This window comes from Sesamum indicum, linkage group LG6 (genome assembly GCF_026168435.1).
Source record: "Sesamum indicum cultivar Baizhima isolate 11 linkage group LG6, ASM2616843v1, whole genome shotgun sequence".
Taxonomy (NCBI): Eukaryota; Viridiplantae; Streptophyta; class Magnoliopsida; order Lamiales; family Pedaliaceae; genus Sesamum; species Sesamum indicum.
In genome coordinates, this window is record NC_142662.1 from 8,167,075 (window position 1) to 8,182,367 (window position 15,293).

Below are 15,293 nucleotides of genomic sequence, written 5' to 3' on the forward strand. Positions count from 1 at the left end.
ACCATAAAGAGTTCTACTCAACTGCATACATATGACATGATAAGAGCTGTGCAAGTACAAGAAAAACTCTCACATTATAATGGGGAGTCAGTCGTACATGGCCTACCTGAATTTACAACATTCCTCAAACTTCACCGCTATTTTCAACCTCATCTTTTACATTTACATCTGAATGAGACTCACAATCCACTTTCTCATTTCTTTCCTTCATCTCAAGAGCATGAACAATAAGAGACTTCACCTGTTTTCTCAATACACCATTATCAACTAAGATACTCTTTAGCATCTGCCTCAACTCCTCATCAACAGACTTCACCTGCCCTTCCAACTCTGCTACTCTATCAGTCGTTGAAGCACAAGTATCAACATCCTCTCCTAAATGCTCAGCCTGATCAAAATTTAAGAAAACGAGATCAAGGAACATTCATTAATGAGGGAAGAAAATTTGACGCAAACTCAGTCACTGCGCCTAATCTTCTGGGGCAGACACCCCAAATTCCAATGTTCCATCACCAACAAAATGAGAAACAAATTCAACGTAATAACAATTTCTTGTCCCATCGCTAGTATATTCTACTTGCTCAGTCATTACTGCTTTCCATGCTTCCCTCTTATGGTCTTATTTCTTCAAATAAAAGGAGTTAACCTTCCAACATGTTCATGACGCCAATTACTTCCACATAGAGCATATATGCAGCTCCAGAATAACAATAGCAAAGAAATATGCAACATAAAAAATGTGCTTAGTTAACTGTTTTCAGCTGAATTCTTCACACCCAACCACCCCAAGAAATGGGGATACAGATTTTGGTTGTCCTCTATTTTCACCTTATCTAAGTCAGTGATTAAAAAGCTCAAGCTCTTTAAATCCAAAATTTCAAATATACTGATAAATATATGAAACAAATGCAAGAAATTTTAGTCTAAAGACGCATCATGTATAAAATCTGAACTTCGAGGGAGCACCAAAATATAAGTAAGAGAAGAATAACAGTTCAAGGCAGCAGGAGTACCTCCGCAATGAGAAGGCCTATTTGATCGTCAGATGTCCCTGTAACGTCAAACGTATCCAACAATGATGGAATATTTTTTAGTAGATCCTCTCCTTTTGTGCGCATTAAATTATTAATATTGCACTCCTGAAGCTGATCGTAAAGAATCTTGCATTTATATAGCAGCTTCCTCCAAGAGGATCTTGTTTGCTCATTTTTCTCTCTTTCTTCTTGGAGAAGTTCCTGAGATTGCAAAGTTTCAGAAACAAGCGACCAATTTCTCAATTTAATTCAATTCATGCAGATTTTGAAAATATGCAATTATATAGAAACAGATATTTTGGAACTCTAGAAATAGAGCATCTTTCTTGCGTCTTGCGCATAAAGGGGAGAGCAAACTGCACTGATGCGCATACTTAACAGGCATATAATACATTGGAGTGACAACTCTTATATTAGTTTGCTTCCTATACATATTCTTACCTTCAAGAAAAATCTTCTTAGGGAACAACGCAAAGAAAGAAAGAAAGAAAATTCATTGCCTAAAAAGGAGCAAGAATCAAATAATAATTCCAAAGGGACAGATGGAGCACATGTATTATAGGTAAGAAAACTGTCAGTCTCCAAGTCCTCAGGAGGATTGGCATGTAAGACACCAGGAGAGCTCTAAGCATGCTACACGGACAGAATGGACTGACAGATGCTATCTGTGTTGACAAGGATAGAATGGAGTGACATTTCTATAGCTGGGCGATTTAAGTTACCTCCATTTTAGATTTTTCTTTGAACGACTGATTAAGTTGTTGGTTTAGTTCCGCTTGTGAACTTCTTAAAGATTTAACTTCTCTAACAAGAACTTTGATGTCAGCTTTAGACTTCATTTCCAGCTCCTGATGTTGCTTCAACAAATCCTCAAACCGCCGCTTTGCAGAATCCAGCTCCTGCTGCAAGACATCTTTGTGTTGATTGCCTGGTGAATTTGTAGACTGACTGTCCAGCCTCTGGGCCTGTAAAAGGTTTTGTATGAATATGGAGTTGCTCATAGTGAGATAAACTACTGTGGTACCGGAGAAAAGGATACATTACCTGTTGAGAGTTCAACTTCAATTCCAGTTCCATTGACTTCAACCTAAGTTCTTCCATATCCCATTGCATTTGGGTCACTCTTTCCCTTTCAATTAATATAGCTCGTTCGAGGTTCTCTTTACTTTTTTGTTTAGTAGTTTCAAGCTCCACTTCCAAATCTTTCACCTGCAGAGAAATGATAAATCATGGATTCATATCCAATAGATATATCTGAATCTAGAAAAATATGTGGTGAAAAATGTACATGTGTAGGGAACATTTCCTCCAAATACCAAAAGGGCCTTGCAGCAAACCCACGGATAGAAAGATAATCAACTAAAGAAAAGAATGAGATTTGAAGTCAATCTCGTCATATAAGCCAAACTTGATCAATGATAACATCACGAGTATCTGAACCATGCTATCTTGTCAGAATCTCGTGAACAAAGTAACAATGAAGGGTTCAAAGCTGGAAGTTGGTTATTGGAAACAAGGACAGGTTAGATTGACCAAAACTAGTTCTCACATTTCCTAAACAATATTAAATTAGTAAAAACATTTTTAAACAAATCAACACCAAATTATATTTCCTAAAAGAGACCAAAAGAATCTGACTGCCATAATCCCACTAACATATTTCACTGGACATGGCCGGCCACAATCTAGGAATTTGAGACTGCAGAGCATCACTCTAATATGCCTCAAAAAGGGATAGATGTCGGTTAAATGCACCAAGAAGTGGAAGTAAAAGATAGTAACATTAGTACTAATGAGTAAGATACTTCCCATTGGACATTATGTCAGTTGTTGACAAAAACACGCAAAACCCTGAGTAAAGTACTCGGTATCTGTTGGCAAATTCTCGCGTTCTAGTCACATGCATTTCCATGTGGATTAGAAATGAATAAGATTTAGACTGCATTGGGATTGGATCTGTCTTCTGTGTAGGCCAAAAGCAATCAATACAAATAGTGGAACTGGCAGATTGGTGCGCCTCAGTAATTAATTCAGGAGGTGATTGAGTGAAATCCACTCCCTCACATTTGCAAAAACAAAGCTACCCTACAAATTATAGTCTACATGGAAATTGAAATATCTACTATTTAGATTACTATTTATTTACATAGGCTCCTAATATTCTTTGGCAACAAAATAATTTTCAATTTTCAAGCTCCTATGCGTTTACCACATTCGATTTGATTTAGAGTCACAAATACCAACTAAATCATTTTACTTTCTGGAAGTCATATAAAACAAAACTATTTCAATAAATTAACAAATGGCTTAAAATATTATGCAGTCTATCTTTTTCCCGTCAGGGCAAGAAGAGAGGCATTAAGATCAAGACTGCATTGGTAAATTTACTCTCCAGGGATTTTAAGACTTCGAGCATCCCCTTCACCTCTTCCCTTTCTCCTCCCTTTCAAAAGAGCTCATCGGAGAAGAAAATTATCGGTCAAAAGAAGGGCAAAGCCAGGTAGCTTTCTTCTCCACATATTAGCAACTAAGTCCCAACCATAATTTACTTCAACTAAAATGACAAGCTTTTGCTTGCCACTTCTATGTTATAACCTATCTCAATTCCCACCAGCGTCATTCCTTCATATTCTTCTAATTCCTTTTCTACGTGCAAAAATCAATTACATACTTCTCTTGAATTTTAAGCCTTCCGTGTATCGTAGAATTATTCCTGAAAAATAGACCCAAAGCCAGTATATGAGATGGGGTTGCTGTGAGACAAAAAGTTTTCAGCATTCCAGTACCTTTGTTGCAAGGTAGTCCTTCACAGCAATTTCTTGATTCAACCTTGAGATAAGATCCTCCATATCAGTTTTGGCAGTGATCAGCCGCCGCTGCAATGTTGTAAGCACTCTATTCATCTTCTGGCGCTGATCTACTGGGACCAACAGGTGAATATCATCTGGGAGTTGATAATCTGAGTCTACAACACCTCCAATGGCTTTTGAGACCTCAGAGCCACTTCTTAGGTCAACTAGTCCATGCCCATTTGAATTAGGAAATGATAGATTTGACAACTCACTTCCTCGTTGAGAACTCCTGTCACTTTCAATACTCTCATTTGACAGCTTTCTAACATGACGAACCACAGTGCCAGTGTCTGGCTGAGAAAGATGCTCCATTGTGTCTTTGATGTGATGAGAAGACTTAAAAGAACTTCCATTGCTAATGTTGAGCTCCAAATTATTATGAATCTCTCTGGCTGGCAGATGCTGCTTAGGATAACTTTCGAGGTTCTCTAGTATAGCCTGCCCCATAGACAAGCCCTCATCAATGTTTGACATGCCATACTTAATAAACTTGTCTATTGGGCTTGTTACGTCGTCATAAAATGAAAGATCCTCCATCCCAACTTCAGAGTTGTTATCCCTTCCAAGGCTTGTACCAGTCTCAGATGCCTCATAAGCTGTATCACTGCCATAATCAGATGTCAGTGATGAACTGCCTGCTAACAGAGATATGCTTGCATTTGGATGAACATGAAGAGACGAGTCTGTGGTCACAGAAATATGTGAATCGGTACTGTTCTGCCCCTCATCTTGGAATGCTGAAAACAATTGTGAGAGAGAAAATTTTATCACAAGCACAAGTTCAGAATGTACAAAATTAAGAGTAAAACCACAAAATTCTGGATGCAACATCATTTAGTCAAGTCAATATCAAAAGATTTACAAGTGTAATGCTATTAGCTGACACGCACATGACCTAGCAGCAGCTTCCAGTTCAAGAAAGGATGCAACAGCCATGCTTCTTGACAAGTCAATATCTGATAGTACATTTGCCATCCATTCCTCCAGAGAACTCCTCCTCTATAACAAACAGCAGCCTTCAGGTATCTTAACAGTCTACCGAAACAAGATAAGTAGAGATATGAATGAGCTGAATTCAGTCTCAAATGCCATTACTGATTTTAGAAGGCCTGCTAAGGCCAGGCCTCAACAGCGACATTTCTTAGCAGAATCCAGTCCCAAAGAAAGAAAAGGCATACAATGCCAGCCGGGGGAGGCGAGAGAAGAATGGAAGGAAAGACAAAAAATGGAGGTCCAATGCTAATAAGTAAAATAATCAAGAAGCAAGATTATTTTGCACGTGAAGATTATTGTCAGCATCAACCTCATTCAGGTATGAAACAGCAAGAACTAAGACAAATAAAGATTACTCTTAGGAGCTTCCTAGTGTATGTCAAGACAAAACCTTTCTCAAGGGGGCAAGTTGCAATCCAAATTCAATATCTTCAATCTATAACATGACTTCAATGTCTAAGCTCTAAATAATGTTTACCGCTTCCAGCATCACTCTAGTTTTCATCCGCAAGAGCCCCTTTGGGGGAGTTGGTGGAATGCTTTTCCGTGGGAAGAATCGTTTAAGCTGCAATAGACAGTTGACAACAATCATAACTGATTACAACCATATTTCAGTATCCATATTTCCAACACAAGTCTATGATGATGATGATGCCCAAATTCTAGAATAAAATATTGACTTACAGCAGCATGCAGCTTCAAGAAATCATTAAATCTTCTCAACACAGTTCTTGTGGTTGTAATCCCCTCGGGTGATTGTATGCCGACTTGTACCCTGTAAAACTGCCCCTCAAAAATGTTAATTTAGGAAACTACCTAGTGCAGTGAAAACCCTGCATGGAAGAAAAGGTCTAATACAACCATAAATAATACAGAAACAGAACATTCACCAAAACAGGGATTGTACCAATGACTATCTGCCAACAACAATCAGAGGAGATGTTCATTCGTTCACAGACGCACATACATTTCTATAAATATTTTTTTTCTTACAAAAAGAAGGAAGAAAGAGAAAAAAGCGAAAGCTGGTTGCTTAATGTGTGAGATATGAAGAATTTCCATCAAACTATCTTCCACAATTTGCTTACATGCTGCCTTACACTCATCTACTTTAATTTCATACTTGGCAGTTCTACAAACATTTGACCAATTTATCATTCTTTTGTCAGTTCTAAAAAGATGTGGCAGTGTGGCAAGGTGAAAGAAAATCAACTTTAATTCTTGCCACCCCTTCCATATGGATGAAAACCAAGGAATTTCTTAAAGTATTATACAATTGCATATATTGTTACAACCAAGTATAATTCATGAACCATATCATGTAATGAACATATAACAGGACAACCAAAAAGAAAATAATACCACTGTAGGTTCAGAATCTCTTGTCTTTGCAAGTACAATCCAGGAAGGTATTGTCACACAGTAACTCCATCCTGTGCGAGGATCATGAGGCCAAACAGTTTCTCTCCCGGCCTGCAAAATGCATATAACATATCAACACATATAATAGTAGCAATAGTCATGCCTGAGCATTGAGCCAGACAAAGTTTGCTTATTTAAAAGCCAATCTTAGCACCAAGGCCACCATAAGCTGTAATCCAAACTATTTGTTTAATACAAATTCAGGTGTTAAGGTCTCCTGGATCAGCATTTTGGGCGATAACATAATAAGAAAAGCAATTTACTCAATTTTGGCCGACATTTGGACTTTCTTTTACAAAGCAACTACTCTTTATTCCCTTAAAGCCTCATCTCGAGCTCGTCTATAGCACTTTATTTTGTGCAACATAGTATTCCTTCGAGCATTATGATCTGAAGTGTCAACCGTATTGCACAAAGTTTCAATTCAATAAAACTAAGCAACAAATCCACAATAAAGATCCAAGATTTACCACCAAAAAGAAAAAAAAAAATTACTTATTTGATCTTTATATGTACAGAAGGAGAAGTAGAAAACTTGAACTCTGTTACTCGTACTGCTAAAACTTTTTATACATATAGAGCTGATCACAAGCTATAAATTATAAACCACAAATAAAAACTTAAAATCCAAACACCAAATATCTAAATCTATTGGAGTATAAACAACTCATTATGTCGTAAACGGATGAATCGGCAATAAAATCAAGTAAAAATTGATAAATCTTTAGAAACAAAAATAAATAAATCATGGAATAAGAAGCATACCCAAACACGAGGCGGAGGGCTCCAATCCATACCCAAAGGCAAAGGCGAGGTTCCATCGTGCCTGTGCTTCGGTGGACTCTGCCTCTGCATCTCCAAACTTTTGGATTTCGATCACTTTGTTCTTGAATTGAATAACAATCAATGAGTTCAATATATTAGTGATGGTTTAACTGAATTCTGTGTAGATGTTAGTTAAATAGGAAGAGAGTCATAAAGAGGCATGAATTGAAGGTGAATTTAGTGTGTAATAATTAAGGTTTTGGCCTTCGGGCGATTGAGATCGGAGCTCCCTTCTTGTCTTTGGCTTTTGCCCGGCGCGTGATAAGAAAAGGAGAAAAATGTGCGCGGTGCGTCTGCTTCCGCTTCACGACTTCTTCTCTCTCTCGTCTTTTCTTGGACCTGTTAATGCGTTTTTTGAAAGTCGCTGCTGCTAAAAGTTAGTTTGGAGTTGACACTGGAGAAAAGGCACAGGAGGAGAGGATCGATTGTTTCAATGCTTTTATTTTGTCTTTTCCTTTTGGTTGTATAAAAATAATATCGGTATTTCATTTTATTTTATTTCTTTCTCTCCTAATTGGCAGTACTTACTTTAAAATTGGAATCAAAATTGAAAAACTGGCATATGTGATCCAATTAGGTTATACTAAGCATTAATCATTGTGGCACGTGTTATTCGTACGTATATAAAATAAATAATTTTTTACGCTTTAAAATATATTATAAATAAAAATAAAATATATAAATTAGTATATTATATTAATAAAAAGAAAAAAAATAATTAAATTAAATATTTAATTAAGTTATTTATTTTATCATGAAGGACATTCTTGATTTTAAAAAAGATTGACGCGATGATGTCATTAATCCTTGTTTGTTAATGTGAATAAAATTTTCTTTTTATATTAATATAAATGATGAACGGAAGATTCGTCAATTGGCCCAAAGATTCGAAATCCACAAGCCCACAAAGCCCAAAATGAATTGTAATAACTGGAAAACATAAAACTATGAAAATTCAGGATCTACAATGAACAAAGGCAAAGGCCGAAGCCTTATAAATGAGTATAACTTAATATACCACTTTTGTTGAAGAAGAGAGTGCTTCATAAATATTATTGTTATTATTATGCTATGTGTTATAGCTTGTTGTATCTACAGTTATGTATTTGGTGACAAGACAAAAAAAATATTATTAAAAGAATAATTTTTTATATCATTATTTGACAAATATATCAGTCATATTCAAGTAAAAATTTCGAAATCTCACCATCAAGAGTTTGTGTGTCTTTTTAATCCAATACCATAGATGTCTGTATGTGTTGATCTTACAGTAATTTCTTGTATTATTTGTTTTTTGTTTTTTTAATATATATACCTTTTCATTTAAAATTAGTAATTCTAGTCTTGATATTTTTTGACATATATACTAAATGATGAACTGAATTGTATATATAAAATAAATAAACACTACACCAATGTTATTTTTTCGTACTATTTGATAAAGAGTAGTAACACAAAAGACTTAATAGGTACGTACCTAAAAAATTCGAAAATATAGCTTTAAGTTTATTATTTCATTTCCTTAAATTTTTGTTACAATAGCAGATACCATAATTGAAAATTATAAGTAATAGTTATGTCAGGTACTGCAAAATAGTAACACAAACAACACGTACACATAGAGTACAAATGACAAACAGTCGTCAGCTTGTCTGTTTATTGACATCAAAATTATCCCAAATCAGCTTACAAAGCAAAACAACAATTCAAACGCACAACACCACCAAACGTACCTACACTAACATCCCCTCCATCTCCATCCTAAGTAATCAACATACACTAGTACGTACTCCAACATTACTTTTAAATTTGCAACACATGCATGAACAAACGTACATGACCAATTAAACGATCCAACAAAATTAGAAACAGTAGATAGCTAGGTAGAGTGCAGAATGGACTAGTCATCTTGATTGCCATGTTGTGGCATTAATGCTTATACACATTTGAAGCCAGGAGGAATGGTTTTGGCGCAAGCACTAACCAAAACACTAAGCGCAATCGGCACATCCAAGTTAATGCCTAGCACGTTGGCCTTAATGGCAGTGCAGAGACAAGCGGCAGCCTCCAAGTCAGCCAGCCCTTGAAGCAAGGCGCAGCACTTATCACCTGATGGAGGATTCCCAACTACCACGTTTACCAGCCCCAAGACGTCGGCGCAGATGCCAAGCTTCAAGGTGTCAATGGGGCAAAAAGGGTTGACGGGTGGCGCCTTGGGTGCCGGCTTAGGCTTAGGCTCACACGTACCGCAGCCGGAGGTGAATGTGGCAAAAAGGAGGAGGGAAATGATTAAAATGGTGGAAGAAAGTGGGGAGGCGGCCATGGGTAAGGAGTTAGGGTTGGAGAGTAGGATGGGGTTAGGGCGGGGCTCATTATAAAGAGGAAATGTGAGGTTTATGTTTGGAGATGAATTGAGTGGAAGGGAGGAGAGTGTACAAGTTGGATTTTTGTAAGTTTGTGCAAAAGTTGAAACCACGCCCATCATGTCTCTGAAGATGGTGTGTCTGTGCAAATTCATCCAAGGACAAGCTTCAAATTTTATTTTCTGTTTCAAGGCACCCACATTATCATGTAACTAATTAATCTTTTCTATAAATGTATATATAGACTCCCAAACACTAGCTAGTACGTGTATGCGTGTATATTCAAGAGATTATTTGGTCTTAAATTTCAGATTATTAATTAATGTACCATGCATGTCATGTAAGTTGTACGTAGGAATCTGTTACTGTGTGTGTGATTCGTAATGTTTATCGAGAATGAATCATATATATATATATATATATGTGTGTGTTGGCATTATAATAAAGGACAACCTATGAGATAGATAGTTGTAGGCTGTAGTGTGTGTATCGAATTTTCTCAAATTGGGTAAAGATGGAGTATTAACATGGCTTTAAACTTGTTTTGTCTTGTGCTCTCTCTGTCTATCCCTTGATTCACATTTCAATTATTGGATTGGATCACTGCCTACTCATCAAACAAACACCATACCCCATATATACCATAAATATTCAAATCAAAGTTGGCACTTCGCTACATAACCAAATAGTTTCTATTAATATTCCATCCATTTAGATCTGATCTAGGCGCATCATTATTCTTAAATTTTAATATTCTCACTAAGTTCAGAAACAATACAAAGGTATTGAGCCTCAATGAACGGAACAATTGTCGCCCTGCTCAATTCTAAATTCCTTAAAATATGTTTTTTTTTTCCAAAGAGAGATGAAGCATATGTGCTTCCCCCCCCCCCCCCCCAACTAATAAAAATGTCATTGTCCAATAGAATAAAAGATAGCAGTAGAGACGGGGAGACATGGGATAATATTTTCATACCGAGTGAATGGACCCCCTCAATCTGGCAGGGCAGGCAAATCTGGGCCAATGATTCAACTACATGTGACTACTTCTTTCCTCATCATCATCATCGAAATAGATAAGACTCGGAAGTTGCTCCCAAAAGCTAACAGCCACCAAATGCCCCAATCTCTCTCTCTCTCTCTCTCTCTCTTGTATGGGCATCGGCTGTTTGCCTCTGATTTTTTGCAACACAACGAGTGGCCAGTCACCTAACACTGTAATTCTTCTTTTTTTTTTTTGATAAATAGCTGGCACTTCTTCAAAGCATTGTAATGAATTCCAATTATTCGTACAGCAAGAAGACTGTTAGTCAAAAAAGTTGTAAAAGATCTGCCAAGAAAGTTTCCAACACCTCTATGTACCATGTTTAGGCTTGCTTTGAGTTTGAGGAGAACATAGAAAGGAAAGCTTTCACATGCCCCAACATCATTTACTCAAGAATGGAATCAATACTTATGATACTGGAAAGGCAATTGTAAAACTATTCAACTTCACGAGATCAATTGATCAAAAACACAATAATTTCACCATTGTCTCTACCACCGGAAACGACCACACGGTTCTCAAGGAAAACGAATACACACCAATAACATTAGTTACACAAATAAATATCCAGAAAAGTTTATCACAAAGTGTGCCAATAATTTCACTTTAGATTATGCAACTATCTTGTTTCTTAATCCACAGGATAAATAGGCAGAGCTGAAACCCCGGATAGAGCTTCACACACAGTGACATCTCAAAACCAGGGAATCAAAGACATAAAAACTGACATATCAACTTTTCACCATTCTCCACACATCTAAGGAAGATTTGAGTTGGAAGAATTGCAAGTATAGATAAAAGAGAACCAGGAAATGGCATCCAGATCTCACTTGATCAAACCCTCACTTCAGACAAGATGGAAGTGCAGGCCCATGGCAGACGAAAGCCAAAACAATATAAATTATGACCAGGAGAAGCAATATCAATGCAACCCTGAGGAAGGAAAAACAGATTCACTAGTTTAGAAAAGAGTAGGACATAAATGTGCAGGTAAATGATCTAGATTACGCGATTAAGATGCAAAATCTTGAACAAGATCAACCTTTTAAGTTGCCATAGCAGGAAAAGATGGTCTCTTGGGTGCGCCATTCACAGTATCCTAAAGAAAATGGAGCACACTTACCATGCAAGCATTCCATATTGGGGGGAATTTGGTTATGAGTTATCTATATCTTCTAAGCTAATGCATCTTATTAAATGTATTTTTGGAGCTTATAGAATATTTATATCTTATCTATACTATATATAATAGTCTTAAGTGTAATGAGTAATAAGCAACATGATTAACCAATTCAAGTAGGATTTATAGGCCAAGCTTTATTTCTAAACCCAGAGTTCCTTATCATTTTAAAGCACATATAGCGTGGTGTTAAACAAACTTACGTTAGCTTGACATTTCTCCACCAGACAGTGTTTCTAAAACGTCTTGCTTGCTTTCTGAAGCGAAAAGTGTTCCCTTGCATATTAGCAGTTTTATCAACCAATAATTCTAACCGATCACCTCTCTCTAAAACTTTGTCAATATTCTCGATCATGACATTCCGTACCTACAATAACACCCAATAAATTCTTATTAGTTATGAGCAATAGTAGCTCACAAAGAGTAAAGCTAGGTAGCTGCTGATATTAGCATACTCGCTTCATTAAGCAGACATTCAAGATGTTGGAAGCCGTTAATATACATGAAAACATAGAGCACAAAGAATCTAACCTTTATTAGCTCCTCTATCCCAGTAAAGAACATAAAATCTAGCAGTAAAAAGCTACGTAACTACAGACGAGACGATACACATTTTGTTGAAAGCAAAAATTTAAGACGTTGCAAACCATTAATATATCATGTAAACACACAGCATAAAGAATCTAAATGTATTTGCTCCTTCATCCAAACAAAGAACAATAAGATGGATGTCTAGTAAATTTCACCCCCAAAAACAATTGAACACACACTCGTTTAAGGAGAAACATATTAAAATGAAAACACATCACATCAAGAAACCCAACAGTGCTTCTAAAGCTTGGGATGCAAAAGAAAAGGGACTCAACCACAGAAAGAAGCAACTCTTGTTAGAGGTTGATTGTCACCTGGCTCATTTCACCTCGAAGTCTGTTTATCCTGTCAGCATTTGGATCATTTGAGAAATACTCCATCTGCTGGCTAAGAACCCTCGAGAATTCATCATTCATTGCATATGCTTGTGCAGACAATACGGCTCGACCATAAGTCCTGACAAATCTTTGATGAATTTCTTCGAGGAATGCAAAAGGAATTCTCCCTGTATTTATTTAAGGAACAACAAAAGGTTGGGTCAAGCACATGACAATGCAAAGGAGGGCATAGCAAGAAATTGATCAACAACACAAGAAGGCTCAAAATGATGATATCATTGTGAAACCCGGATACTCAACTCAGGATGAAAGGGATCCCTCACAATACGATTGCTCAATGGCTGCTATTATAATGATATTGACTACTAAACAAAGGTTCTCTTCTCACGCTAGCATGTTATAAAAGCTGAGAGATCAATAACGGGCACAATTTGCTCAGATTTTCTGTTGAGAAAAACCAATTATGAAGCCTAATATTACCTTTTAATTATATGGAAACTGGAAAAATATTTAGACTCTTGAAGTAGAGAAGAAGGGGAACAACGAACATATCAAAAATGACACAAAGTGAACATTTGATGCCTTACTCATGAACCAAAAACTAGGACAATATCTATAAGATATCAAAATGACTATGTTCATAACTAATACATCCACATAAATAAAATCAAATCTCTCTGAAGAAGTTTCTTATTAATAAAGAACATTCCGTGAAACCAAAAGTAACCACAAACAGAAAGCAAGCAACAAGCATAAACTTAAATACGAATTACAACGCCTCAAAAAGGAGCACTATTTTCAGATCCACCAATAGAACTAAAAGATTAAGATCAGAAAGTCAACAAACATGACAGTCGTATAAACTTCAGTTCCTGCAGATAGATGTCCAGCTCCGAACTGAAAATTCTAAATCACATGATTAAGTCCACGTTCATCACAAAAATCATCCTATACTTTCTCAAACAGAAAGAGACAACATTCATACCCAAATTCAATTCAAAACAAATTCGAAATACGAAAACAATAGAGAGCAACTCAAATCTAAAAAACAGCAAAATTCTCTCTTCACAACGTTCAACCACCAAAAGAAAGAAGGAACCGCAACGAGTTTTCACAAGAAAAAAAGCTCAAACGCAACACCGTATCCGGGAGAGAAATAAAAGTGAGCGTACTTCCGGCGGTGTCGTCGGCCATACAAAGGACGGTGAGTCCATCGGTGCGTTTGACGTGGAAAATGTACCGATCCTGCGAGTAGGAAGCATTAGTGTCATTGTTCCCGGGGATTTTCTCGAGAATTTGACGCGCGATCGCATTCGCGGTGGTGGAGGTAGCGCTGAACTCCGCCAGCACCACAGACCCACGCGCCACCAGCGCGTATAGTATTGCCATTCCCGCGGCCCTCTCTTTCTCTCTCTCGAATGCTTCCTGGTTGAGTTGAAGTTTTGGAGTAATAAATTTGGCGAAAAAGCTAATTCTATGATTATTATTATTATATTATCTTAAACAAACACATAAATAAATAAATAAAACTAAAGTCGTTTTCATTATATCAACAAAAACAAAGTCGTTTCAATTATACAAACGCCTTTCTACTTTCCACTGAGATGGGCTGATTTATCTGACTAGGCCTCTTTTAGGCCCAGCTATGGAGTTGTGATTTAATTGCTTTGTGTGATAATAATTTATAAGCTAAATTGCATATTATCCCCGTATTTTCAAAAGTTAGTTAAAAATTTCTCTATATTTTAAAGATAGATAAATTTTTTTTTATTTTTTTAAATAAAAATATAGCACACTCGTCCTTCACCTTCATCATTAATTAAAGCTAACAGATTTAAATTTATTTATTAAAAGACTGTTATACCCTTATCAATTATATATTATTTTTTTTCATGATAGTTGAATTTTTTATATTGTATAATAACCATAAAATTTAATCAATATATCTCAACCTTAGATATAAATTATTAAGAGTTAAGATTTAATTAATTTTGATATATATTATATTATAATTATTAGATAAAATATAAAAATAGTGTTTATAAAAAATAATAAAATTAACCTCGTCCCGCCACTAATTCCCTCTCCACCCGACCCCACAACCCCTCTCGTCGCCCAACACAAAGGGGCAATGTCGCCGCCAGCGCAAAGGGAAGCGAGAGCCACATCGCCTCAGGGAAATTTTGGGCAAATTTTTTTAATAAATTTAAAAAAAAATTGATTTAAAATTTTAAAATTTTAAAATAGTAAAAAAGAAAAAAGTATAAATTTTTATTGTAAATACATATACTAGTAATTTAAATTTAGATTTAAATTACTTATAGTAAATAATTTATTAAAATATGTTTAAATTAAATATTAATTTAAATTAGATAATAAAATATTATTATTATTTCTTATTAAAATTTATATTGATATAATATTTAAATTTTAAAACATAATATTATTTGTATTGTGATTTTAATTTGATTTTTATCTAAATTATAAATTTATAAAAAATAAACATTTTTCTGTAGTTTGATATTTAAATAAATATATTTAATTAGGAGGGATGAAAATACAAAAAATAATAATTAAAGAAAAGTTCAAACAAATAAATTTGATCATGGGAATTTTAAACATAATGTATGGGTATTTTTGTCAATTTATA

General features: G+C 35.7%; 3 protein-coding genes across 4 annotated transcripts; all 3 read right to left on the reverse strand.

Annotated features, from left to right (window-relative positions):
- Positions 1–55: 55 nt before the first annotated feature.
- On the reverse strand, positions 56–7,518 carry LOC105165028 (Phox (PX) domain-containing protein). Its single transcript, XM_088881944.1, has 10 exons — positions 7,067–7,518; positions 6,242–6,352; positions 5,564–5,662; positions 5,358–5,444; positions 4,777–4,885; positions 3,821–4,623; positions 2,079–2,243; positions 1,757–1,999; positions 1,014–1,235; positions 56–388 (listed from the first exon to the last, which is right to left on the reverse strand). The coding sequence occupies exons 1-10, from the start codon at positions 7,154–7,156 to the stop codon at positions 125–127; spliced, it is 2,193 nt and encodes a 730-aa protein (XP_088738070.1). The 5' UTR covers positions 7,157–7,518; the 3' UTR covers positions 56–124.
- Positions 7,519–8,745: 1,227 nt separating this feature from the next.
- LOC105165027 (putative lipid-binding protein AIR1B) lies at positions 8,746–9,493 on the reverse strand. The gene has a single exon (XM_011083903.3). The coding sequence runs from the start codon at positions 9,447–9,449 to the stop codon at positions 9,063–9,065; it is 387 nt and encodes a 128-aa protein (XP_011082205.1). The 5' UTR covers positions 9,450–9,493; the 3' UTR covers positions 8,746–9,062.
- Positions 9,494–10,992: 1,499 nt separating this feature from the next.
- On the reverse strand, positions 10,993–14,101 carry LOC105164566 (vesicle-associated membrane protein 711). Of its 2 annotated transcripts, XM_088881823.1 has the most exons (5): positions 13,816–14,101; positions 12,620–12,810; positions 11,918–12,081; positions 11,577–11,633; positions 10,993–11,467 (listed from the first exon to the last, which is right to left on the reverse strand). In XM_088881823.1, exons 1-4 carry the CDS (start codon positions 14,030–14,032, stop codon positions 11,624–11,626), a joined length of 582 nt encoding a protein of 193 aa, XP_088737949.1. In that variant the 5' UTR covers positions 14,033–14,101; the 3' UTR covers positions 10,993–11,467; positions 11,577–11,623. The 2 variants fall into 2 exon arrangements, with proteins under 2 accessions (XP_088737949.1, XP_011081542.1); XM_011083240.3 differs by lacking the exon at positions 11,577–11,633 and having other exon boundaries at positions 13,816–14,099.
- Positions 14,102–15,293: the final 1,192 nt, after the last annotated feature.

Bases quoted from the DNA above. Each gene is read 5' to 3' on its own strand.
- LOC105164566 (XM_011083240.3), bottom strand. From the start codon at position 14,032: ATGGCAATACTATACGCGCTGGTGGCGCGTGGGTCTGTGGTGCTGGCG. The intron at 12,082-12,619 runs GTGACAATCAAC...GTGTTATTGTAG, and splicing joins TTCGAGGTGAAATGAGCCAG to GTACGGAATGTCATGATCGA. The intron at 11,468-11,917 runs GTAAGTTTGTTT...TTCCTTCCTCAG, and splicing joins TGGAGAAATGTCAAGCTAAC to GGTTGCATTGATATTGCTTC.
- LOC105165028 (XM_088881944.1), bottom strand. From the start codon at position 7,156: ATGCAGAGGCAGAGTCCACCGAAGCACAGGCACGATGGAACCTCGCCT. The intron at 2,244-3,820 runs GTACTGGAATGC...ATTTCTCTGCAG, and splicing joins AGGACTACCTTGCAACAAAG to GTGAAAGATTTGGAAGTGGA. The intron at 1,236-1,756 runs GTAACTTAAATC...TTGCAATCTCAG, and splicing joins AAGAAAAATCTAAAATGGAG to GAACTTCTCCAAGAAGAAAG.
- LOC105165027 (XM_011083903.3), bottom strand. From the start codon at position 9,449: ATGGCCGCCTCCCCACTTTCTTCCACCATTTTAATCATTTCCCTCCTC.